The following is a 25,899-nucleotide window of genomic DNA, read 5'->3' as shown; positions in this document are numbered from 1 at the left end:
TACTCAGTTGTTTAAGATAAGCTTTCCTTTAAAGCACTCCTAAGTCCTTCCTCCTGAAAACATACCACAATGTGAATATTAGTAGCCTAAAATGAAATTAAGACAAATAAAAAAATACTAGAATCTAATAGGAGACTAAAGATCACCTCCTGTTATTTAGGTGAACTTTGGCCTTGATGATTTCTGCTTTTATTACTGTAATCTCCACAGCTAACAAATGACAATTTTCCCTCCTCAGAGGGTACTACCCTGAAGCTTGAATGCTACTTTTATCAGACAGACAAAAAGTAAATAAATTACTAGATGGACACAGTAATGTCCATTTCTGTGTCTTGGAGAAGCAGCCAAGATTTGGAAATAGTACAGGTGCTTTTGCACAGTGTAGACACAAGTCAGATGCTGCCACATTCAGGTTTTGCTTCAGCGGGCAGCAGCCTGAAGGGTTCTGCATTGCTCTGCATGAAAGCAGGATGCAAACACCTCCTTCCCTCAACCTCTCTAGAACTGATTTTTTACCTTCCATAGACCTACCAAGGGATGATCTAGTTGCATGGTGATTTAAATTAGTACTAGAACTGATTTCTACTACCAGGACAAATGAAACAATTTGATAACCCCAAGAGATGTCCCTGTCTTCAGTATCCTCAAACACAGCTTAGCACAAATGGCAGTGATGGGTGTAGACTCCAGCTCCAGCTACTTTCAAACAGAACAAAGTTCACAGTATTTTTAATGAAGTAAGATCACTGCTGGACAATCAGAAAGTTTCTCCATGCCACTGCAACAATCTTACTGAAAGGAAAGGCATTTAAGCACAGAAAATACTCTTGGCTCAATATTGCGTGTAATTCATACTGATTTCTCACTCACATGATTTATTTTAAGTAATGTGTGGATTAATTTATGGGTTACTATTTACTACAGGAACCTGGACAGTGTCTTTGTTCTATATATTGAAATTCATCTCCAGCTGTACACTCTGAGTTCCAGGTGTAGGCCACAGATACAGTGCCAGATAGTGAGTGACAAGTATCAGTTTGCAGGGCCATCTTTTCCCTGGTGTTAGGGAGTACATGTGTGCTCACACAGATGTCTGTTCCGTCTGTTCACTGGGGTGCAGCCAGGAGCCATCCCATCACAGAAATTCCTCTCCTGAAGAGTAGCTAAAGGCTGCTTCCTCTATGACAGGGGCTGCCCTTCAATAGATCTTTCCAGCCGGATCCCTGGGAATAGACCATTTAAACCCTTCTTACCCCAGAACCATTGTCCAATTACACATCAACACATTTATGTAATTTGCTGGGTCTACCCAAAAGGGCAACCTTCCCTTTGTGAGGGAACCATTTAAACAGCTCTAGTGCCACCCCTTCCCTGGGGTCAGCTGTCCTGAAGCCAAGGCTTCTCTGAGTGTAGTGTGGGAACAGAGCTGTGCCACTGGCTGATAGTGAGAGGGACTGCAAACACTGCTGACAGCTAAATCCTCTCAGTGAGGAGCAGGACCATTCCACTTGGAACCACATCTGCTGAATTCAGCTACTCAGAACTTGGAGAGCTGAGCCTGGATCATGTGTTGTGTGGGTTTTTTGATTTGGGGCAGGGAGGTCGATTTTTTTTTTCCCTGCATAATCACAGCAAAGATGGGCTGTAAATAAAAATAAAGAGAATAATAAAAATAACCCCATTTATTGTATACATATGTCCTTTTAATCAGGCCTCAAATTCATTTCAGAAATGTGCTGTCACATTTCACAGATGCAAGATATTCTAAAAGAGCTGAAACCAAACTTGAGCACATTCTGGCTTTATCCTAAAATACCATCCATTTTGCTTGTTCAAGAAATTAGATGTTCCTCTTCTACCCAAAGTTTTAGACCTCAAGCCAATAAAAGCCAATAATCTTGTTTTAGAGCCACAATATTCCAGAACAAGTAACAGTATTTTTAAGTTGATTATTACAGTTTGTCGGAAATGTAAGAGAGGAAATCTAACATTTCTGTAAGAAATCAAATCTGATTTTACAAGAGGATCACACACATCTCTATTTAATTATGTTACTTTTATCTTCCACCAAAAACAATATAATCCTCCTTAACAACAGCATAAAATTCTATTTGTTTTAGAAAAGCATACATCAAATAACACTGGCACACTTTATTCTAGAACACTTTGTTGTCTCAGCTCTGCAGCAATACTCCAATACAGGTTAAGACTTGTTCATTAAGAGATCAATGACAGGCACACAGCAAACTTTTAAAAAAGGCAAGCCAAGTACAAATCCTCTTCTGAGATTACTTTTGTATTTTTAATCTAAATGGGAAACAGTAGGCATGAAACATCCATATAGCAAACATAAAACAACTATGCCATTTTACCCTTAATGATCTCAAGAGCTTTTGATCTGGCCACTGGAAAACAACCTTCATGTTGCCATCCCCAGGGGAGAGATTCCTGACTGAGTATGGATGTAGGAAGTTGTAGTACTTAAATACACACAACCCTCTAAGCTCACTTCCATCTCCCCAGCGTCAGCAGCACATTAGTCAGAGGAATGCTCAGTGACACTGATAAACACTGAACAGATACAAGGGACAGTAACTCCTACTGTGTCTCAGAGTGAGCTGTAAAAAACGCCTCCCCCTTTATTTATTTAACAGGCTAAATAATCTTGTATACATTTTCACATAGTGTGAGGAACTGTTGAGCCACTTAAAGATGTAGCACATGGATCCTGTACACTAGAGCCTTGCAGTGGGGTTAGGGAATTAATTGCTGACTGGAACTCAAGGTACATCTGTCCTATACTGCAAAGTTAGAGTAGTACAGCCTGTAAGAGTGCAGTACATCAGATAAAATTCAAAAAACCTACAAACAGGGTATGGCATTACAGCAGGGATATCTGATCACTGCCTGACTGTAAGTAACACATGCATCTTCAGGGCAACTACATACTAACTATAAGCAGGAGGGCAGTATAAGAAAAAATGAGGCCTTCTGCCTAATTGTTATTTCAAATATTTGAAACTTAAGCTTCAATGACTTCGCATTTTATAATTGCTTTAGATGTATTTAGAGGCTTAAATGTCAAGCTTTCTGGGACATTTAACTAGGATTTTTAAAGATGCAGAGAGAGAAACAACAATGCTACAGAGGTTTTGCAATCCAGGAATCAAAGTTAATGAAAAAAACCCTCCAGATATAAATGTATTTTCTAAGACTGTTTTCTAGGTTTTTTTACTAGTTCCCTCCTCCCCCTCCAAAACAAAATGTTATTCATTTAGACTGTGCAAAAAATGGAGTTTGGGAATAAAGGTTCAAGCAAAGCCACCAAAGTAATGACTAGCATGCACACAGCCCAGGCATTCCTCTTTTCAGAGGTTATTCCACTTGAGAATTATCTGCCCAGAGTTGTGCTCCTCATGCTCATCTCTGACACAGAGTCAGATTTAGCAGACCATAGGTGACAGTCAGGGGCCTGATAGTTCACACAGTAAAGAAAAAGTAGGCATCTTACAGACTTAAATTACTACATCTCATATTCTACAAACAAGAACTGCCAGCAGCATTTGGGAAGCAAGGGTTGCATTGCTCACAGCTGCATTAAGTAGATGTAGACTCAGAACAGACAATTTAGTGAATTTATTTATGTAACACTTTACTCCAAGGTATCAGCTCAGAGTCAGTTAGAACAGCCTAATAAAACTATGCACAAGGCTGTGAATTCAAAACAAGTTTCTACATCCAATAACACCTTAAGTCTAAGTATCGCTAAGAAGGCAATCTTGATTGGTAGGTCTGAAAGACACCAACTTCACAGCATTCCAACAAAAAAATCACCATTCTTTGCAGTCTGAGCTTGACCAGCCTCAACTCCTACTAGTGGACTTCAAAAGAGTCTTCTATTTTAAGCTCCTTTTTACTGCCTTGGCAATTATGGGACACATCCTTCAACATTTTTAACCTATTTTGGAATAGATAAAAAGATTGAAACCTGCCTTCATTCGGAAAACAGATTACTGCAGCAGCACTTAAAACCGTTCTTTTCCAAAGCCTTAATTTTCAGCATTTTTAAAATATAGATATGTATTCCAAGTAAGTTTAGCTTTGACAAATATTAGATGACAAAACATTATATTGTTGAAACCTTTTATCTAGAACACACAAAGATTTGGGCTTGTAACAAGGCTAGTTACAGTCTTAGACTGTTTTAGCTTAAAATACTCATGGACAAAAATTTCTGCTTTCCTTCTAGAAAGATTAAATGTTTTGTTGCCACAACAAAGCTCACCTCTTTAAGACTTCAAATGTGTTACATATTATTCAATCTCCTTATAATTTTGCCCTTCAAAGGTCAAAACACAAGCATCTCCACTCAAGCCATCTATCAGCTGCAAGGTTCTTCCAATTAGAAAGGATTTTTAAATGAGAAGGAAGAACACCAGAGCTTTTTCTTATTTATTCCAAGCAAAATGACTATGGAGAAATGACTCAAGCTTAGGTAGTAAAAGTGAAAGGAATGCCATCTGAAATGAAGACTGACTCAGTAACATGAGACCTGCTAGTCATTTGTTAATCTTCAATTCAAAGCCCACTAGAAGTACTTGTATAATACCAGCAAAATAGAAGATAGTGCTTGTTTTTTCTCTTGGGCAGGAGAACAAGCTATAAATGAGAAAATCAATTTTTTAGCATGTGATAAAATAAAAATCACTAAATACTATGTACCCCCAAAAGACATTACTTTAGCAGTTAAAAATCAGGACTAGTTAAACTTGGAGTAGAATGACTTTATTCTGCTCATCTGCAAGACTTGCATAAGATTTATTTTTGGATTTCCATTTGGTATGTGGGTATTTTGCACTTTGCATGAGGCATTTCCTCTTCCTGAATGTATTGCACCTTAACAGTATACAGTCTTCTGGAGCATCCTTGCTCTGGAACAATTAAGATCTGTAACATCAGGCAGAATTTGTGGAGATTGAGACACTGGATTTCTTTAAATGGAATTGTCTAGACCAGATGGAGAAATAAATCGTCATATAATGAATGTTCCCCTAATTGTTGCTAGTGCCTTAAGTGTTCATTTCTGAACTCAAAAATCTAAAAAAAGAAAAAAAGAGTTCAAATGAGTTAAAATTGAAACATTTCTGTTTAGAAAGGCAAATATGAATAGGAAATAAAGTACAGGTACATGTAATATTAAATAATACATTTTTGCCTAATTCTTTACTATTTAGGAAGTAAACAATTACTTTATCAATTCCATAATTTTTTTTTCTGGCTAAGTTATCAGTAAGTCTTAGCAGTAAAAAAATTTCTCTTTCTTTGTTTCCAGAGAATACATGATATCACATCAAGTTATTTAAACATTTCCCTCTATTGTTACGGTTTTGCAGCTCAGCATGTTCTGAATTGCTTCAGAAAAAAATTTCCATGTCTACCTCAAAAGGAGGACAACATCTGCTTGTTTCACCAAATGAATTAATTTCATTCTTCACAAGACATATCCAGCAAGCAGAATAGCAAATGCCTACAGCTAACTAAAACTAGTTTAAAAGCATGGTGGAACAAACCTATTGTAACCTCCAGTAATGCTGAAAGACTTGCCTTCTAGAAAAGTAAACCAAATCAGCTTTTTCTAGTAACACCCAGACATGATTACGAAACCCTCCGTGTCAACTATCAGTCCTAGGAAAACTTTTCCCAAGAGGGAAAAGGTTATTGTAGATCCTGTTCCCTTCCCTGCTACTGCAGCTAACACTACCAGTGTTACTTCAGTGCTCTGCTTGCCAACTTCAACACACAGTCATGGCAGAAGCCAACACAATGTCTTTTCCCCTTACTCAGGGACACAGGAGATACAATATCCCATCCACTTCTTTCAAACGTTTTCAGACTTTTGCCCAAATATTGTGCCTTGAGGAGCTCAGCTTGCTTTAGCCCCACTTTGCTTCACACTAATACCTCACAGTCACTGCAACAAATTTTAGAGAAGATCCAGTTACTTACATAGCAAACAATTGATGTCTTATTATGCTGCTACTAAAGTACACCTACACTACAGGCTTTAAAGCTCTAGTCTTACAGCTACAGAGTAAGATCACATCAAGCTAATCTACTGATTAATCAGCTAGCACTTAATCATGTAGATTTTCCAATTTCTTTAATCAGCAGTGAGCTACACTTGCCACAAAGCTGTTCAGCCATTCTTCAGCAAGGCTGCAGTGCTAGTTTAAAACTTAGGCTAAAGCAGTTCAAACATTCCAGAAATTATATGAATAAACTTTTATTTTTAAGCAACACACACTATTTTAATAAAACTCACACATTTAACTCAGGTGGAGAGTACTAAACTGAACAATCATCACTAATACATTTCCATTGGAAATGTGTTAAAGTTCACAAGGGTCTTCATTACCATCTCACTGAAGTTTTCTTATGTGTTTCTAGTCTACACACCACCTGTTTCATGCAGTCATGCAAATCAGATTGTAAATGTTCAGGTAATAGGGAAGTCCATTCACTGCAAAGATTCATTTTTCACAGAAGAGATAGGTAAGACCAATACTGCAGGGTTCTTCATAAGAGTACAGGTTTGTTAGAAACCATGAACTTTCAGTTGTTCTTCCTTGACAATGCCAATCTAAAGGAGAGAAACAACGTATTTTAGTAAAGTTTACATATTTAGGCTATTACAGTGATATCAAGTTACCACACTCTTACACTTTAATTAAAGAAACTGCTTCACCATGTATACACTCAATGTAGTTTACAGAATGTTTATGGGCCAAGCAGAAGAACTGACTAAACAAAAAGAAAATCTTATCAGACATCTGATTTGTTCTGTAATCCTAGGACTTGTTTGACAGTGTACCAACTCTTCATCATCATTTGCATCAGAGTAAGCCTCTTTCCTCTATAGTGTTTTCAGCCTCACAATTACGGTTTGCATCTAACACTTGATTTTACAAGAACAGAGCTCAAGTTGCACTGCCAGAGAACAAGGGGCGTGTTGTAACAGTGCAAAGGCATTCTACAATGCTTTGATTCTTACCAGAGGCTTATTCTCATTCTACGAGTGTCATTTTACTTTCTGGCTGAAAATACAAAAGAACTACAGTGGCCATCTTTAGCTGGTTAATTAGCATCAGTACCACCTGTCCCCCTACTGCTTCCAGAGAGGTTTAGGTATCTATCTGCAGTCCCTCACCTCCAAAAGGAATTGGCAAATGTTCTTCCTCTGGTCACCTTGCAGCTGGATAACTTCACCGTATTCAGGATGCTCAATCACAGTACCATTACAAGCAAATTTCTAAGAGAGAAACATCCATGTTATAAGACATCTGATGTACATCATGATTTTGCTTAATCAGTCTTTTCAGAAGAACTCTGTCTCAGAAGCTGCTTACTGTTTTGATGCCAAGCCAGGCAAAGGCTAAATCAATTTTACTGGCTCTGAGAGCAAATGGAATATATCTGCTGATACATACATACAGAAACTAAACTGCTGATGGTAAAGTCAGGCAGTGACAGGATTAGCTACTGTGCAGAAGAAAATGGTCAACAGTCATTGCAAGAATGAAAAACAAAGTCATAAGATACAGCCTTTCAACTCCACACTATTTTAAAATAAGTATTTTTATCCTGGCAAAACTAAAGGCCTCTATTTTGAGCAACAACCCAGCTGCAACAGAGGCAGGAATAAAAAACAGCACTACTTTAAACTGATTTTATTCTTCACATCAAGAAAGCCACATATCTGTGAAATTGTAAAGAAACATCCAGAATATTTTTTTTACTTCTTTTTAATATACAAATGTTTAACTTTTTTAAAAAACATGTTACTGGACACTTATAGGTGTTTTGAGAAAGGGAAAGACTAGAATATGAAAATGGTGTGCACTGGAAACAATGAAGTAACATAAATATTTTGTTACTTAGTATTAAAAGCTATCTTACTCCTTTATATGTAATCATTATCCAATCAGCAACTTTACCTTTTTGAAAGCTTTCACAAGTTTCTTCTTGTCATAATCATCTGCAATGCCCTGAACAGTTGTTAGTGTCTTTCTTCCGTTTCGTTGCTGGATCCTTATATGAATGTAATCCTCAGTCCCCGCTGGGAGTAAGTCGTCGCCCTTTGTTGCATCAGCAAAGGGGTCTGCAAGAGGAAAAAGATTCATGTAATTCCCACAAAGGAAAACGCCCAGGTTTCAAAACTAAGAAGGAAGATTCTCACTTCACAAAAAAAAATTATTATTATATTCAGGGTATCACCTTGATTTTCAATCCCTGTTTAAAGACACATTGTAAAACCGAAGTGCCTTTTCTACAGCTGTATGAAGTGTCATTACACTACTCACTCAGGACACCCCTCTCAACTACCACACACAGTTTCTTCCATACCTCCCCAGGTATGAACAGATACTTTTGCTACAGTATCAGTTTACTTCATTGTTTCTTGCAAACTGTAAATCCTGAACCTGAAAACACGGTTCTGAGGGAACATTGAACACACATAAGTTTTAGACAGCCACATACATTTAAAGTGAAAAAAAGCAGCTGTATCTCTTATCAGATCAACTGATAAGAATAGAGAAATAGAAAAGCTCTACAACAGACACTTCCTTACAAGTCCAAAAGAGAAGTCTCACACTATGGTAACTACCACACTTCCAGCATGTTAAGGCATGGATGTAACTCTTGGTTACTAATAGAAATACAAGAGAGATACACTTTAACAGATGTCAGAAGCTGCCTGTAAATCAGAACTCCTCCAGTCAACAGCTTTAGTCAAGAAATGTAACAAAATTAATTTAGGCTTACAGTAAAGAAAAAGTTCTCAAATTCTTCCAAGTTTAGCATTTATCTAGCACAGATAAAACAGAGAAGCATTAAGAAAGAAGGGGGCTTCTGGGTTAACACTTGTTATACTTTGTTCTTCACAAAAACATACTTAACACTCAATCAAGAAATTTTTCAGCTCTACAAATCTCCTAATCAATAGCTCCAAATAAACCTTGAAGCATTAAGCACTTTATTACTTTTAAAGAATAATCACAAGTAATTTTTTGTACTAATCAGAACAATATTTAAGAGGCCATGTAGGTTCAATATTCATGCAAGCTACAATTTCTCAAACTTCCGTTCAAAACTCAGCTCTAAGAACACTGGTGAAGTTTTGCCATTCACTAGAAAGAAATGCCCCAAATTCAGCAGAAGCACAAAACGAAGCACTTCAGCTGCAGACTGACAGATCCTTGTAGAAACAAGAATGGCATGAGCCTTAAAGGCACTGAAAGCGTGAGGATTCAAGCACCACAGGAAACAAGTACAGCACTGGGAGTCTTGACTAGCTCAACTTCCACTACAGAATTTGTTAAACCATGCTGACTTTTACTGTCTCCCACAGCTTGTGGCTCAAACACTAACAGAAAATTTTAGTCAAAGAAAAAGTGAAAGAAAAAAAGGACTTAAGCATGAGGATCACTCGGCAGAGTTCAGGACTCTAGGCTGCAGATAAGCCAAGATCGCTTGGCAGAGTTTAGGGCTCTAGGGTGGAAATAAGCCAGCACTGTAGGTGTCAACATTGGATCCCTTCAAACAAATCCTCTGGGTGGCACCTTCCTGAAGCACAGGATGATCTCCCAAATCATGACTGAACGCAACCTTCTCACATGGCTTATACGTGCAGAAGATTAGATCAACACTGTGACCAAAAGCCTGAGACTATTGTACGAAGTGCTAACTTGCTCACTTCTGGTGCTTATAGATCAGGCAGGAGGAGAACGCTGGCCCGGCACGGTTAAACTTCCCTGCTGATAGGAGAGAAATGACCTGCCATCTGCCTAGCTCACTCCACAGAGACAATAACCTTTGCAGGGCTTGTATAGCGTTTTGGGGCATTGCTGAGGACAAGGTGCGGCAGCGAACCAACTGTAACTGATGAATTTATTTCCTCAGCAGAGGATACGAGCCCTTGATACGGGCAGTCAGAGCTGAGAACATGGCAGCACCTTCTGCGGGAGCAGCGAGGGGCTGAGCCTCCCGCCCGAGGTCTCCTCGCCTTACAACACCGAGCACGTCCCGAGGCCGGCGACACGGGAGGACAAGGACGAGTCCCCGGCGCTGCCCCACGGAGCACGACAGCGACGGCGCTCAATGTCAGCGCGGGGCGGGGGCCGCGGCGCTCGGGAGGCCGGGGGCAGGACGGCGGGGCCGGGGGCCGTGGGTGGGTTTGCCGAGGAGGTGGCCGCTGTTAAAAATGCTGCGGGGGTGGCGCGGTGCCGGCGGCTCTTACCGAAGGATTGGAGGTTCTGGATCGAGGACATGCGACTCTGCGGCGAGAGGCTGGAGCTGCGGGGAAGCGAGTCCGCTCGGGTCACGTCTCCGGCTCCGCAGTGCCACGCGGGGGCGGGGAGCGGCAGGGAGCGAGGGGAGGGGTGACAAAAGCAGAGGGACGCGGGGACCGAACTCGAGACGGAGGGCGAAAGGAAGGAGTAAGAAGACGAGGAGGCGCAAAGGGAAATAAAACGTGGAGGGAGGGACGGACCCCCCGCCCCTCGCCCGCCCCACCGCACCGCCAACGGGCGCCGCCCGCCGCGCGCCGCACAAAATGGCGGCCCGCACGTGACGGCCTCAGCGGCCCGGAGCGCGGAGTCACGGAATCCGCTCCCTTGGAAAGACCGCCGAGGTCATGGCGTCCGACCCGTCACCGACCATCTGCGTGCCAACCGCACCGTGTCTTTGGGCGCCACGTTCAGACGGTGACTCCACCGCCTCCCTGGGCAGCCCGTTCCAATGTGTAATCCCCCTTTCTGTGAAGGTAGTCTTCCTAATGTCCAACCCGAGCCTTCCCTGCTGCAGGCTGGGGCTACATCCTCTTGCCCTGTTGCTGGTTCCCTGGGAGAAGAGACTGACTCCCACCTGGCTACACCCTCCTTCAGGCTGCTGTAGAGAGCGATACGGTCGCCCCTGAGCCTCCTCTTTCCAGACTAAACACCCCCAGCTCCCTCAGCTGCTCCTCACAGGACTTGTGTGCAAAACCTTTCACTGCCCTTCTCTGGAGCTGCTCCAGCAGCCCAATGTCCTTTCTCGTAACAACGTTGTCCTCGGCGGATCCCCAGCAGCAGTGCTGGCGTGTTGCTGGAGCCCCTTGTTCTCCATGCTGGCCCTCAGGGACCCCATGGAGGCCCTTCCATGCTCACATCCCTTTGGCTTGGATGCTTTTCCGGCTGATCTGAAACTGGGAGAGCGCTTCCCCCTTCTCCATTGAAATATATTGGAAACCGCACTCCCTCAGGCCCCCCTCACTGGGTAAAATGCTGCTTTCAGTGCTGAATGTGGTGAGGGAGGCTGTCAGCACCGCACTGATCGCCCGTCTCCACTTTGGGCATCACTTTGAGGCACACGAAGTTCCACCTCAGCATGAGGAAGAACTTCTCTACGTTGAGGGAGGCAGAGCTCTGGAACTGCCTAGGGCGGTCATGAAGTCTCCACCTCTGGAGACATTCCAAACCCACATGGACGTGTTCCTGTGTCACCTGCTTGAGGTCAGAATGCCTTGGCAGGGTGGTTGGACCAGATGATCTCAAGAATCGGTCCAGCCTTAACTGTCCTGTGATTCTGAGAACTTTACACCCTTCCAGGTCGGTGTGGCTGCTGTTCCCCAGTCCCCAGGGACCACCATGGGTGTCTGGCATATGGCCTCACAGGATTCCTGTGTGACAGCTGTTCACTATCTATCCCTGTTTTGGGAGGAAATCAGCAGTGTAGGGGCTGCAATGGGAAAAATTTCCCTTTAAAATGGTGTTACAAAGCTTACTGTTCCTTACGAGGTGATTAATGGCTTTGTAGATGTACAATAAGCTAATTCTACTGGCAGAAGTGTCAGAACCTGTATGTCGGTTTTATTTTTTTCAGTTTTTGGTTTTTATGCTACAGTTCAGCCTTCTTATATCAATGGGATATTTATTTTCTGTGATCCAAGGTCTAGATCAGCACTAGAGTAGTTTTATAAATGCCAGTGTGCAAAGTCTAAGAAAGTTTCTAGTCCCGGCACTTTGTAAGGAAGCTTTTCTTTCTCCTATGGGGAAAGCAAGGTCATTGGCCATGGCACAAAACCTCTGCTTACTCTTTGCTACTGTCACTGATTAAATCTTTCACTGCACTATGGACTGTAAAGAGGAGTTGTTTCACTCCTTCCCAAGCAGCGGTAAAAGGGGTAGTAATGGGAGGATGAGGCAAGAGTTTGAGGCCACAACTTGGACAATTGGATTAAGGATGTGGATTAAGGATGCAGAGCTAAACACTGAGAAACCTGGGAAGGTTGAGGAAGCTCAAAATACCCATCTTCAGGGACGTGACCCCAGGATATCAATAGCACCTCTCTCAGCAAACTTATATTACTACTAATGTCAAGAATTTCTGACTCTGATATATTTTTGCCAATCCTATGTCTCTCTGCAAGATTTTGTTGTATCTTTTGTTCTCCCATCGTCATCCCATGAAATTTTTTCCTAGTGGCAAAGCAGGTCCATCACCCTTTTTTTCCCTCCCAGCCACTGTGTTTTGTTACCTTGGCTGCGCCAGTACCAGTTTCTGTGGGGAACAGGGATGAACCAGACCAGCAAACTGATTTAAGAAATAAACTCAAAAGTTAAAGCCTCAGATCCACTCCACTTGCGTAATCCTGCAACAGTTGTGCTGAGACAACCGAGGAGGACAAGGCTGGCCATGGATAAGAGGAACAGTGGAACTTCAGACACAAACCCCAAGTCTGAGTCAGCAGGTTTGGCTGAGTATACCAATCATTGTGTCACTTCTTCTTACTCTGAATCTTCATGCATTTAAAATAGTTTTACACTTCTAATTCTTGCTGCATGGTTAATCCAGTCCTATGGGCTCATTTGGCATCTGTGGAATTCATCCTACAGTTTACGGACAAATGAGATTAAGTGTCTGGGAAGCAACAAAGATCCTTTTATAAGATGTGACTTTGTTATCCTTAAAATGAAACAACAATGAATAGTTCTGGCAACTGCAGAGGGAATGGAAACAACCCCCAGCTGCACAGCTTGGCATGCACTTAAATGTGCAGCAATTAAAAGAAAGGTGGTGGGCGGCACCCTCATTGTTCTCTTGCCAGCCTTCCACAATGTCCTGTGAATTGGCGTTGCCTCTGTGGGGCTGTGTCAATGCGAAGAGCTCTCCCTTTGCTGTCCTACTCAGAGGGAGCTGCAGGTCTCGATGTCACACCTGTCACTAAGGTCTGACACAAATCCTGTCTGTGCCAGCACATTGCACCAAACTTTGGTGTCTGTGCGCAGAGGCAGGTGGCATCCTGCTGGAGATGTGCTGCCCCTGCTATTGCCCCTCAACAGGACAGTTGTCCTGAGGTCCTTTGACCTGACTGAGTCCTTCCCATTGCTCTTGAGCAGTCACTTGTGGCAATAGACCTGTGAAAGTCCTGGTTGTGAGAGACTTCCATTCACACCAGACTGAAGAAAGGTGGGCAAAACATGGACGTGCAGCAACCAAAAGAGGTAGAAGCAATTAAAATAGGTTTTAAAATCTAAGTGAAGGCAAGAGGTGTTGTTGCTTAACTGCTAAATTCCAGACTTTGAGAACTGTTAAATTTCAGATTTCAAAACCTGTTCAATTTCAGATCATCCTGGGGCTGAGCCTAGAGTTAATCGCATTCACTAATATTAGACATCAGGGTTTAAGCAATATTTTGGGAATGAGACTCTTGTCTTTCCATGACTAATGTATAACCTGCCAACTACAGTTCCAGAAAAGAACATCATCTCTAATTAACTTGATCACAGCTTCAAGCTATTTAAATGTGATAGTTGCAGGACCTGGTTATGAATAGCAATTAGAGATCCCCTTGCTTGCCTTTTACTGTATTTCAGTTCATCTGTCAAGCTGTATGTGAATCATTACAGGTTATTTATGACTGGATAAGCCTCAGGGATTAAAACCAGGGGCTCACTGGCATAGAGATGATGAATATGACATACTGAAGCCATAAAGTACACTGTAAGAAATGTCACCCTAGTGCAGAACCTCACCTTCACTGAGTATTCTCAGAAGCACTCGAGGTATACTCGAACAGCAATGGGTAACCCAGACCAGTGGGAGAAACTTTGTCCTTCCAGAGAATTGCTGTGTTGGAAAAATGGGCTGGAAATGGCACAAGAAAGCCTTGCATCAGGTAAAAAAAATGTCAGCCATGCAATCAATTTAGCTCACAGGGCTAAACCTGTGCTTTGGTTTAGGACTCCGTATGATATCTGTCTTTGGTTGTGTGCGTGTAAAAGGCCACCCTTGTCTACACCTGCCTCTCTGTAATAAACAGAATGAACAACATTGTTTTTCACTTCCTGCAGACACAGTTCTAGTATATACTACTATTATTTTCAGGTGCAGCACACCAATATTTTGAGTTTTATACCTTAGGAGCTTTTATGAAGCCAAAATTTAGTTTAATTAGGGTTTGCTCTGGTAGGCAGGTCTCCCGTACAGCCTGCCTTACCAGAAAATGTCAGACCTGCATGCTGACCTGTCCTCTGCAACAGCCTGGAAACCCAGTTATTGCTTGAAGCACATGGTGTTCAAAGAGCAGTGTAAGTTGCCTGACAAAGCAACTGTGCATGCAAATGGCATGTAGCAGCACTGATTTCCATCCTCCATGCCAGAAGTGCAACTACTCTATACACAAATTCTGCCCCACTCCAGCATCAGAAGCTGGCATATGCTGGCTTACGTTAGCATTCTGAAAATAATGTCAAAGTGCTGGATCCCTGAGAGATATGCAAAAAATTTTTCCAATCTTTATTCTTTTTCTTGAACTTTAATCTTTCCTGCTCTCACTACATGACTCTACCTACAATATCTAGCTCCATATGGAATCTGCACATCACAAACCTCGGTGCAGAAAGCTGCCCAGTAGCTTTCTATCAGGAAAGAAGAATAGCAAAAGTGCCAGAAGAAATCCTCTCCCTTCCATCAAAAAAGTAGTTTTGAAGGTGGCTGTAATCATGCCAAGCCTGACTTGTATTTTTCCATCAAAGCTCCAGCTCTGGTGCAAAGCCTCCACAGTGTGCCAAGGAAGGGCTTGTGGAGAGTGGCTTAAGTACTGAGCTGTAGCCTATGCTTGAGCTGCCCAGCTGCTAACAAGTTGTCCCAATAAGCTTGTGCTACCTGGGAGACTGGGCTAACTGGAAATTGTGCTGATGATGAACACCTGGGTATCCAGCCTATCTCAAGAGAGACAGGGTTGTGTGTAGTTTGGCTGAACATGGTCAGATATCAAGATAGACATGCTTTCCTTTGAAACGTGGAGGGTTCATTCCCTGCTCAATAGTGATTACAAACAAGATGATAATTTTGGCATTAACCACTAGATGGTCCTCTTTCTCAAATTAAAAAAAAAAAAAAAAAAAAAAAAAAAAAAAAAAAAAAAAAAAAGTGGCTCCAAAGTAAAGCCAGTTCTGGCTTTTCTCTGTACCTGAATATTAGTAGAGAAGAGTTTCTTTGTAAAGGTAAATGTTATTAGATGTTATTCATCTAATGGTTTTCTGAATAGGAATAGGTTTGAATACAACTTTTCATAAACCCTCCAGACTCATTTAGTGCAACTGGACCTCTCAACTCCACTACGGAAGGCTGGGCAATTCATAGGTCAGGCAGTAATTTAAGTAATTTGCAAACTTTTCCCAGACTGGTATGTGAAACAATAAGAGTGGTGGGCTGGGGGAGAAAAAGGTTTCTGTTTTTCTATCCAGCTGCATAAAATGTCTTTACTTTTATGTTTTTTCGCCTTCTGTTTGTGGAAGGCTATTACCCTCAAAAAATTACAGAAAAAGAAGATTTGGATTAGTTCTTTGGGAAAACTAAATGGGAGGATTTCTCATCAAACCTATAATCACCATTATTGCCCTCTGGTTTGGTACTATCCTGTCAAAGAATATTTCTCTGCATCAGGCTTGTTGGACTTCATTCTCTTGGGTCACTCCAGCCTCCAGGCAACACCTTCCTATCGTCTCCATTCATCCCCCTCAGCATTTCCTGCCCAGGAGCCTGACCTCTCCTTACCTTGGGAAGTTGCTTTCCTCCTCACAGCCTTTCACACCTCTGCATCTACCACTGCCTTTTGATTTAGTTGAATCCTGGTGCATTCCTGGTCAGCCTTTCCACCTAGACATTGAGACACTCGAGCTAAGCAGCTGGCTCAGCCCTGTTCCTGCTTATAACTTATGCAAGAATTTTATGTGCAGAAGTTTTTAATTGTGTGTGAGGCAGGACTTGAGCTTTTTTCAAGGATCTTCTACAAAGAAGACAACACGTGCCCAGCCTCTCCCTCAGAAACAGGAAAAGAAAGGAAGTTTTAACACACAAACCTCTGCACCTTCACTATAGACCAAGCTGTCCTCTAGATGATCTTTCCGGTTTAGTCTTTCACAACCCTGGTTCCCCTGACAGCTCTTTCCTAGTTCCTCCCAAGTCTGAGTGGCTCTCACATTGCTGTGCTGCATGAGCTGACTTGCTTTTCACAGCCAAAGCATAAGCCCTGCTATAGATGGAGTAACAAAATAAAATAAAATAAAATCCCAGCTGCCTGAAAAGACCCTGAGAAGCCAGGATGATTTCTGTGAAAACTTGTGAGTACTGTACACACCACTGTAGTGGTTCAGTTGTGGTTTGAAATAGAAATAGAAATTATGATGTCCAGTGAATGAGAATAGAGTAAAATTCACTTTGGTCAGAGAAACACCTGATGAGCCTCAATTTAAAAAGACTGTCACGTAATTTATTACACTTCATTGCTGAGAACATTTTACAGTAGCATTTCATGAAGTCAGAATGATTTAAAGTGAAAATGAAAATACTTGAATGAAAGAGACAATGAAAGGTCTTAAAACTGGCAAGTAGTGTGTCCAGAACATATGCACAGCAGTGATTGTTCTTGTAGCAGAGAAACAGCTGTGAAGTTCTTGGCACACAATTTTGCAGATGCTGAGAATTTACATGGGTTCAGGAAGCAGCAGTGAAAGAGAAGAAAGCCATCAAGGGCTACCTACCACAAAGAAACATTTGGTTTGGGAAGTTTCTGGACCACAGGACTTGAGGGTCTGTGAGAAGAGTATAGTGGGGAATGTGAAAATATGCTATCCTGATTTTAGATTTTTCCATAAATGTCCTTTGTTGTCCACTGTCAAAACCAAGATACTGCACTAGATCAACTTTGGGCCAGAATGAAGATAGATGATCATATTAGAGCATTTTAAATGCTGGCTCTCCTAATAATGATTTTTTGTGTGTGTGGTTGGGGTTTCTTTTTATTTTTGTATGGCGTGTTATTTTGCAAGCAGCTTTTACCAGTAAGCAAACATTCTTAACATGAAGACATTGCATAATTTTGTTTTATGTGGTAACTTCCATGTAGGTGACAATCGGTGAAAATGATCTGTGCTATGGAAAGGCTCACATTGCAGTATCAGCAAGACTAGGAAAAGTAAATGGGATGGAAAAAAACCCCTTTTGCATCTATTTTAGGGATCACTAGCAAAACAACAAAGCAGGAAAGGTTATCCAGGATATGCAGGAGAAAAGAAACCTTTACTCCAGCAATTGCCCACTAGAGATCATGAAAGGATACCCACATTTTCTGGTCAAAATAAATTTGAAAAGCAGGAAGGGAAAAGGTCTACAATGAGAAGCCATGAAGAGTTTTACTCACTTAAGAAGATACCCTTTGCACACATGCACACAAAATTAGCACAGAAGCACAGTCACTGCCTAGATCTTAGACGCCGATTGATTTTTAGGTAGGGAGTGTTCACAAGGTTCAAAGGGAACACGCTAAAAGGAGGTTTCTGAGAAAAGCATGTATATCTATTATTGATTGTGATAGCTGTAGGAAGACCTTTTGTGCTGCCATGGACTTGAAGTGCTCTTCATATTTTCAAGTTGTGATCCTGAGTAGTCTGAGTAAACTCTTGAAAACTTGGATGAGGAAGACGCTTCTTTTAGCTGCTGTTGGGTGGAAATTGGAGAACGGAAGATTATTTCTCAGGCTTCTTTACAATTTTCCTTCATATATGTACCCATACACCAAACTATTATACAGAAATGAAAAATCCCTGCAATTACAGACCATACTCTCCCAGTGGTACTTGATGCTTGGATGGTGAGAAAGGGCAGGGGCAGGCAACATTTCACCATGCTTCCTCATAGAAGAACCTTACAAATTGCCCATAGCAAATAAAATACTTTCATATCTTTTGAGAGGTGCCTACAGTGAAATAGCATTATTTGTGCTTTGAGGTTTTCCCAACTTGAGGCTGAAAAACTGAACATATTTTCTATTGAACTTCGTCTTCATCCTAATGGGATTGCAGCATTTCCTGTGCAGTCTCAGTTTATGGATGGGTTCAGGCCTCAAATACCCCTTTCAAAGCACAGCCTTAAAATTGTTCCTTCAGGTACCTCACCAGGACCAGAGCGTGAACATGGGTCTGTGAAGAGCGTGCCTGTGGCTTCCAGTCAGCCCAGTAATGCTTCACATCTCAGCCTCCCCAGGATGGTGCCCAAGGTGTGAAGCACTTGCCAGTCCAGCTGCTCTCCCCTGCAAACCTCCAGAGTAAACAAGGTCTAGCCTCCAGAGCAGCAAGATCCCTAACAGCAAGGCTGCGGTGACACATTAGTCAAGAGACAGAGTTAAAAATAACCACTCAGAAGAGATACCTATTGTGGAAATACAATATTGTTTGACATGTTGGCCTCACGCACATGAAATTTTCTCTGCCACAAAACTGGTAAGGCCTACTTAAGCACTGAATCACTACTTATTTTATCAGCTATTTGTGTGCTGTGTTGCACACAACTCAGGGCCATGACTTAAAATTTATGCACGGGTGGGTTGATCCCAGCTGTGGTTGGGGCTGAATGAAACAAGAGCTGCCATCAAGATCCTAAGCAAAAAGCAAAGATGGGACAACAGCAAGAGGAACAAGGGCTGAGGAAGGAGTGTGTGGACTGATTGTTCCAGCTTCCTAGCTCTGATAGCTCCCTACTGTCCATCTATTCTTTCTCCCCACAACTCATCCTCAGCAATGCGTGCTTCCCCCTGCAGACATGCTCTTCAGACTGAGCATCTCAGCTGGGCAGCACAGAGAGCTTGGCTCTCTGCAGAAGGGATAGCTGCTCCCGTCTGTCTGTGCCCCCTCAACCACAGGGACATGGCAGCAGCCCCCTTCCCTCTGCTTTCTTCGTGGTGGGGCTGGGGGCCTCAGTCATGTGTCCTGCCATGCCCCCCCTAAAATCCCCTGGCTCCGCCCTCAACTCCTGCTCCCTGCCCTGATCACTGGCTTTCTAATAGAGCCTCCGCTCTCCTACCCCTCCTTTTGTAAATTTAAATCCTGTTCACCAGTACTGCTGACGTCCTGCTGGCCCACCTCTTGACTCCCCCTCCCTGCTTCAAGTCTACTTCCCTCCAGTATAAAAGGCACATGCCCCCATCAGCTGCCCTGCCTCTGCTTGGAGCAGCGACTACCTGAGAAGCAGCTTTGGTGCACACAGGTGAGTGCCTTCCCCTGTCTGCTTCAGCGCTTGTCTAGGCTCTTTTTTGCCGAATTTCCTTTTTTTTTTTCCTTTTTGGGCTTTAGCTTACCTAGGTTGACAAACACAGCTGTGCCCTGTGCTCAGTAACTTTTGGCCAGTTTTTGTTAGCCAAGCAGCCCGTGCCGAGGCAGGGTGGCTGACCCTGCGGGCGGTGCTGTGCCCTGCAGGGAGGGCGCGGGCAGGACTCCGCAGCGCAGCCCTGCACCTCGCTCCTGAACCCTGCCTGGCCCCGGGCCTGCGCTCACCCGGGGGCTGATCCCTCGGGGGTGCTACCAACGCTGCTACTGAACAGGAAAGCTTTTCACATTTGCATCGTAGAAGGTGTACACAGCCCCTGATCTCAAGAAAGATGCTGGTTTAGGGTGTAAAGAGTTAATAGCACCTTGTCTTCCGAGGACAACCCGTGGTAGGGGGATATTTGATGGATCTGCAGCAGAGCTTGAGCTTGGTATGATAAGAGCCCCTGTGTGTCCAGAGGGAGAGCCAGGCTGGTCTCCGACTCCTTGTGAAGCAGACCCATGGCAAACTGTGATACTGCTGCTTCACCGTACCTTCGTTTGTGGCTTTAATTTTCCCCTCTCGTGTCGATGAAAGTTGCCAGGCTTCTGTCACACATCTTGCTCCGCCAAAACTTAAAGACTCTGCTTGGTGCCCAAGCAGAAGTGGCAAGTTGATTAAATGACTGTGGCACTGAATTTTGCTGAGCTCCAGGAGCAAAATTATTCCTGAAACTTAATTGTGTCAAGTTTTGTTGCAACTAGTCAGTTTTAAAATGTTAATAATTATTTAACAGTCAAAAAATGGAAGCACAATGGAGGTCTTGTTCTTTTTGAATTTTCCTTTTGGAAGACAGCTGCGGGTCTGGACCTGATGAGATCACAGACCATCTCAGCCACATGACTCTTGGAAGGACTGTGCATAAGTAACCCAGGCTTTTTGCTTAGTGACAAGATGGAGCTGGGTGTTAGAAATGCTCAGGGTGAAGTTTGTGGCAGTACCTCAGTATCTGTTTCTTCCCATATAAACAGTGGTGGGAACAATTTGGTGTAGGAAAAATTAGGGAGGATTAGAGATGCTGAATGCCCTAATTCTTTAGGGTGGCATGTTACTTACTGAGGAGCAGTGGGAGTGATGTGTTTCACAGAAATCCTGGCCAGAACAACGGTATGAATAAAAAGTTCAAAACATATCACTGCTGTAGAAAGTGGCTGCAGTGGCACAGGATGAGGTGGTGGGGACTGAAGCACAGCAGTGCTTAGGAAAAAGCATGTGCTAAAAGCTTTTCTCTGTATTTTTGTCTTTCATCAACAACGAGCTTAAGGCAAACTCTTCTTTCTGTAACTCAGTGCCCAAAAAAAAACCAAGGCACAAAACCAGGGAGCAAGTAACCTGGAAAACCTATCAGCAGCCCTGTAAACACACCACAGAGATGCTTCAAAACACCTTCTTTTTTGTCTCACTCAACCTAAGGTTTTGCTAAAAATGGAGCAACAGCAGAGGCACCCCAGCTGAAATTGAAGGCAGAATTTACCCCATGTGGGTGAACCCTACATACTAAGATAATTTAGTGTTGATTGTCATGAGATATTCGAGTTAGAAATAGTTAATTTGCAGTTCTGAAATAATGAATTAAAAACATTTTCCTCTAAGCTGCCTGGTAAGCAACTGTCAGTGTGGGCAAAAGCCCTTGAGAAACCTTCATGAGTACTAGGGGTGAAGGAGCTTTTGACTCCATTTTAATGAAAGACACAACCAACTTCATGTGTTTTTGCTGTGTTGCCTGTTTGGTGTGGTTGAGAGCATCTTGCATCAAAGATTTTCATTCCTGCTCTGCTTGTACTGCAAGCAGGCTAAGATTTTGGCAGCAGGTGGGGAAAAATTTCGCCTATACAACAAAGAGGAGCGGCTGTGTAGGCACAGCTGAGACGCCTTCCCACAGCCTCTGTGCCTATGTATCTACATCACTTACCTGATGCTTAAGCAAATAGGCTCCTGCTCTACAGGCAGAGACTCCAAGATGTCAAATGTAGAGGCAGACTTTGCATGTCACAAGACAGACTGTCCTGGTATGACAAATGGGAGAGCTGCCATGAGGAAGCTTGTACAAAATGCTAGAGGCAGTGGTAACCAGAGTCTGGCTCCCTCCCCTTCCTGGATGCAATTTTCCCAGCTCAGCACTTCTGTTCTTCCCAGCCCATCCTATGGAAGCTGGGAGAGATTCCTCATTCTGTTGCATCTGGGTGCATTTACAGGACTGAGACATCTACCAGTGGAAACCGTAACTGGAAACTGTAATTTTGAATGCTGGCAAAAAAAGGGTGTGATGGTACAAGAGGAGCATCGCCGTTCATACTGAAATTCATTTAGTTGTAAAGAGAGTGTGTAAAATACAAATATTAGACACATTTTACAAGCAAGGAAAAGGTGCTGGTGGTAGTGGGTGAGACACACTTTGGTGGCCAATGCCTGTGATCATACAGAGAGCCATACAGAATCAGCAGTGAACTCAGGGCCAGGACTCACGTGTCCTGTGGAGGCTTTCACTGCAGGAGAGAAAAACTTTCCAGTTTTTACCTCAGTAGATGGCCCATTTCATAGCCTTTGCCTTCAAACAGGAATGTCCAGGATATGCCCAGCATGAGTGTTCCACAGAACTTAGAGCCATGAAATGGCTTCTGATGGATGGGGACACACTGTTAAAGTTGACAAAGTCTTTCACCTTGAGAGCTTTAACTCATTCGTGTTCCCCATGTTCCCTCTTCTCCTTACAGCCTTCCCACCACTGCTCCGTCATGTGGCATCCAATCTCCTGGACACCACGTGCCCAGTGGTCACCAAACCACTTAAAGCTAGTCACTGTCTATGTCCTGATGCTCTTGGTGTCACTCAGCTTTGCTTCGGGACAGAGCAGGCCATTTAAACATCAGATAGACAACAGAAGTAAGTATGAGTCTCACCTGACATGGTGACCCCACAGTGTCTGCTGCACTGAGGGGTCAGGGCTGGGCTGTCAGGTAAATTTCAACAGCAAATCACGCAGGTGTTTCAGTGGTGTCACCTTGGTGTGAGGCCCTGTGCTTCCATTTGCACTTGTCTGTGCATGTACTGTGCACGTACTCATGTCTTTCTCACAGCCCTTAATTAGCCAAGGCAAATAGCATTACTGTTGATAAATATCAGAGAAGACACTAATGTGCAAAGGACAGACAAGAAAGTGCAAAGTATGCATCAAATATTTAAGCACCAAATTTTCAAGGTTCTGTAGACCTACCAACTGCTGTGTTCTTGTAGCTGTGTTCTGTAGATGTACACAACTGCTTCTATATAAAAAAAAAAAAAAAAAAAAAAAAAAAAAGAAATGGCCCAGAAACTTAAGTTCACTTTACAGACATCTTCAATTCTGTCTGGGACCATGAGTTGTCTGAAAGTCCAAATACAAGCACTTGAATTATCTCCATTCAGAGATGCTGTGAAGAACTGAGAGTATCCAGGTCAGGGATGATACCATGTATCTGAAGTTTAAAGTAGCACACACAATCCAAAAGATTTTTGCGAAAATCACCGAGAAGTCTCATCTTTCCTCCAGGAGCATAGGCTGATAATGGTAGGTGGAGTGGGAGAGAGGCGTTGTGGAGAGAGAGTAAAGTGTGTGGGCTCAGTATCCCATTAAAGAGGATAGAGCTGTTGGGAACAGGTTTTAGGTACACAGGTGCAAGTTTCTTGGGTTTTGTTGAGTAGGAAGGCTGTTAAACACTGTGCTGAAAGACTTAAAAGATGTATTTATGGAGAAATTTAAAGGCAAGGTCAATTTTTTCCTCTGTTCAAGCATCAAAATGCACAGGGGAAAATCTTTCTTCCTTGACTGAGACTTTCCTGTGACGGGGATGATATATAATGCACTTAAATTGTTATTTATTCCTGCTCCTGACAGTTGTCTCTCTCTGGAACGATTTGGGATTTCCTTAGGGTGGCATCTTCTCCAGGGTGTTTTAGAATTTCCCTGCTGCTGTATCTTTTAATATATAGTCTTTATTATCTTTTAAATAATCTTTTTAATATTGCAATCTTTTAATACAACTATAACCCTCTGCACACCTGCCCCAAAACTGCATTAGACCACAGAAATGTCCTGTGTCCAAGCTTTAAAAGAAAAAAAGTTATCCATGAAAACTACTTCCTAAGTGAACAAGAATTAATATTTCATGTTTACATCTCATGTAGGAACCCCCTCTGCAATCCAGTGGATTTGTTAGCCTGTAGAGATAGTGTACTTGGTACTTACTGCAGAAAATTTGGATGGGCCCTTGGCCTCATGTTAGAAATGCAGGTTGCAGCCCAGATGGATGAAAATTAATTTTGCTACTGAATCCTCTTCCTTTGGGCTCTACACATGGAGAGTAATCTTCAAAGGCATCAGTAAACCGTGTGTCTGGCTGTGGTCTTTCCCTTTCTTTTTTTCCTGAGCTCCAAGATGCTCAGGAAACTGCCTCCAAGTGCAGTGGCACATCCTCACTGAATGCTTTGAATTCCAGGCCCTGAGATCGACCCTTTTTGGTACGTAGGCCGTGGTGTTCGCCCCATCGGTCGCTTTGGGAAGAGGCAGCTGAGAAGCAGCCGTGGCAGCCTGAGGCCTGTGAGCAGACACCTGGATTTCATCTTGAATGCTTTGTGGGAGCAAAAACTGGACACAGAGGACAGTGACTGGTGATCTCTGTTCCCCAAGGTGGCAACCCAACCTCTGTTCTTTGAATTGTGCCCTCCCCTGCACCTCAGACCTACAGTTTTCCTTTTGCCTAGCAATCCCATGCTGCTCTTCTTTCTGCTCCTTGTGCAAGTACCTTCAAAAAGAAATATGTTCAGGGTGCAGGTAAAAGACAATGCATGGACACCAGCACTGAGTGCCACCACTGCTTATAAAAACATTTCTTCATTGTGCATCCCCATCAAACTCCTGATCCTGTTAGGTTTATCCAAAACCCACACAGGTTTTGGGCTGGGCTTAAAACTCTGCAGTGTTAAATGTATCATGAAACCTTCCTGTCACATTTCAAAGTCAATGGCTGTTGATATGTAAAAATAAAAAGCAATGGTTGGAAGAAAGAAAAAAGGCTCTTACCAATTTTTAATGTACCTGCATTAATGGCATGAAATACTGCTTCTCTGTGTGTAGCTTTTATAGAGATTGTTAACATCCACTCTTAAGAATAACTCACTGAAGTACCCACAGGCCCTTCATAATTCTTCCTGTACTGGTGGAGAGATATATTAATGAACAAAGAGGAGCTCCTATTGAAGATAAGTATTTTCTCCCTGCTGAAAAAAAAATACTGGCTAATTGAACTCCTTGGAGTAGTTTTGTGCCTACTGTATATAATCATGCACCATAATCCAAAAGGAGCAAGGGCCTGAATAAGCTGATTCCCTTTAAAACAATGTTATTATTTCCAAGTACATTGTCTGAGCAAGCTAAAGTCACTCTTTGAGGATCACAGGCCATGTACTATCTACTCCATTAGTCCACATCAATAAGCCTGGAGATGCAGCTCAATACTCTTATTTATTTATGTTAACATAACTTTGTTATATTAGCTTTATAAGAAGTGTTACAATGTGTTCTTACATCTTGATTAATAACTATTAGCAGGAATAATACAGTTTAATCTATGGCTTATATCCAAAAAAAGATAGTTTATAATTTATGTAATAACTGATGGTTAAATCCAGGCCATGAATCATTCTGCCAAGGCTGAAGTTGAACAGACTTCCACTTCTAGTTGTGCTTCATGAGAGCTACTACTAAAATTGAATAATGGTTGAATTAACCATTGCAGACATTTTAACCCTTCTTTCTCTTTTTGCAAATGGCCTGTCAGCAAGGGATGTTTTTTTATTATAATAAAAAGGGAGTTACTTCTATTTATAATACAGCAAAGCTGCTGACCTGAAGTGTTACTTAAAACACATTAATTTTACTGAATGCTTTCATGGTAGGGAAGATAGGCTGATAAATATTTTGATCCGCATTAATTGCAAGGAAACTCTGGAAGCGCAAGACCAAGATTATTGGCAGGGTTCTTGCCCAGTTTTTGTAGCCATCCTAGAGAGAGATAAGAAATTCCACCTGAGAAACTGTGCTTGAGATGGTATTTCAGCCAAGACACTCAATGGTTTGGAGAAGACTCACTAGCAAATGTTCCTAACAGGATTCTTCCCACCTCAGCCCTAGGAGAGGTGTGAATCGAGTGTGGGCCCTTGCTCTACCCTGGCACCCCT

The 25,899-nt window shown here is 42.5% G+C and overlaps 1 protein-coding gene across 3 annotated transcripts; it reads right to left on the bottom strand.

Annotated features, from left to right (window-relative positions):
• Nucleotides 1–1,664: 1,664 nt before the first annotated feature.
• On the bottom strand, nt 1,665–10,609 carry EIF1B (eukaryotic translation initiation factor 1B). 3 transcript variants are annotated; one of them, XR_010743818.1, is made up of 5 exons: nt 10,298–10,460; nt 7,995–8,158; nt 7,208–7,309; nt 6,416–6,640; nt 1,665–5,097 (listed from the first exon to the last, which is right to left on the bottom strand). XR_010743818.1 is itself a non-coding variant. In XM_066321272.1 (4 exons), the coding sequence occupies exons 1-4, from the start codon at nt 10,326–10,328 to the stop codon at nt 6,596–6,598; spliced, it is 342 nt and encodes a 113-aa protein (XP_066177369.1). In that variant the 5' UTR covers nt 10,329–10,609; the 3' UTR covers nt 1,665–6,595. The 3 variants fall into 3 exon arrangements, 1 of the variants encoding a protein (XP_066177369.1); XR_010743819.1 differs by having other exon boundaries at nt 6,460–6,640; XM_066321272.1 differs by having other exon boundaries at nt 1,665–6,640; nt 10,298–10,609.
• Nucleotides 10,610–25,899: the final 15,290 nt, after the last annotated feature.

This window comes from Sylvia atricapilla, chromosome 1 (assembly GCF_009819655.1).
Source record: "Sylvia atricapilla isolate bSylAtr1 chromosome 1, bSylAtr1.pri, whole genome shotgun sequence".
NCBI classification, from domain to species: domain Eukaryota; kingdom Metazoa; phylum Chordata; class Aves; order Passeriformes; family Sylviidae; genus Sylvia; species Sylvia atricapilla.
Note: the sequence above shows the minus strand (reverse complement) of the source record. Positions and strands in the feature narration are given on the sequence as shown.

Bases quoted from the DNA above. Each gene is read 5' to 3' on its own strand.
- EIF1B (XM_066321272.1), bottom strand. From the start codon at position 10,328: ATGTCCTCGATCCAGAACCTCCAATCCTTCG. The intron at 8,159-10,297 runs GTAAGAGCCGCC...TTCCTCTTGCAG, and splicing joins CCAGAACCTCCAATCCTTCG to ACCCCTTTGCTGATGCAACA. The intron at 6,641-7,207 runs GTGAGGGACTGC...TCTCTCCTTTAG, and splicing joins TTTGCCAATTCCTTTTGGAG to ATTGGCATTGTCAAGGAAGA.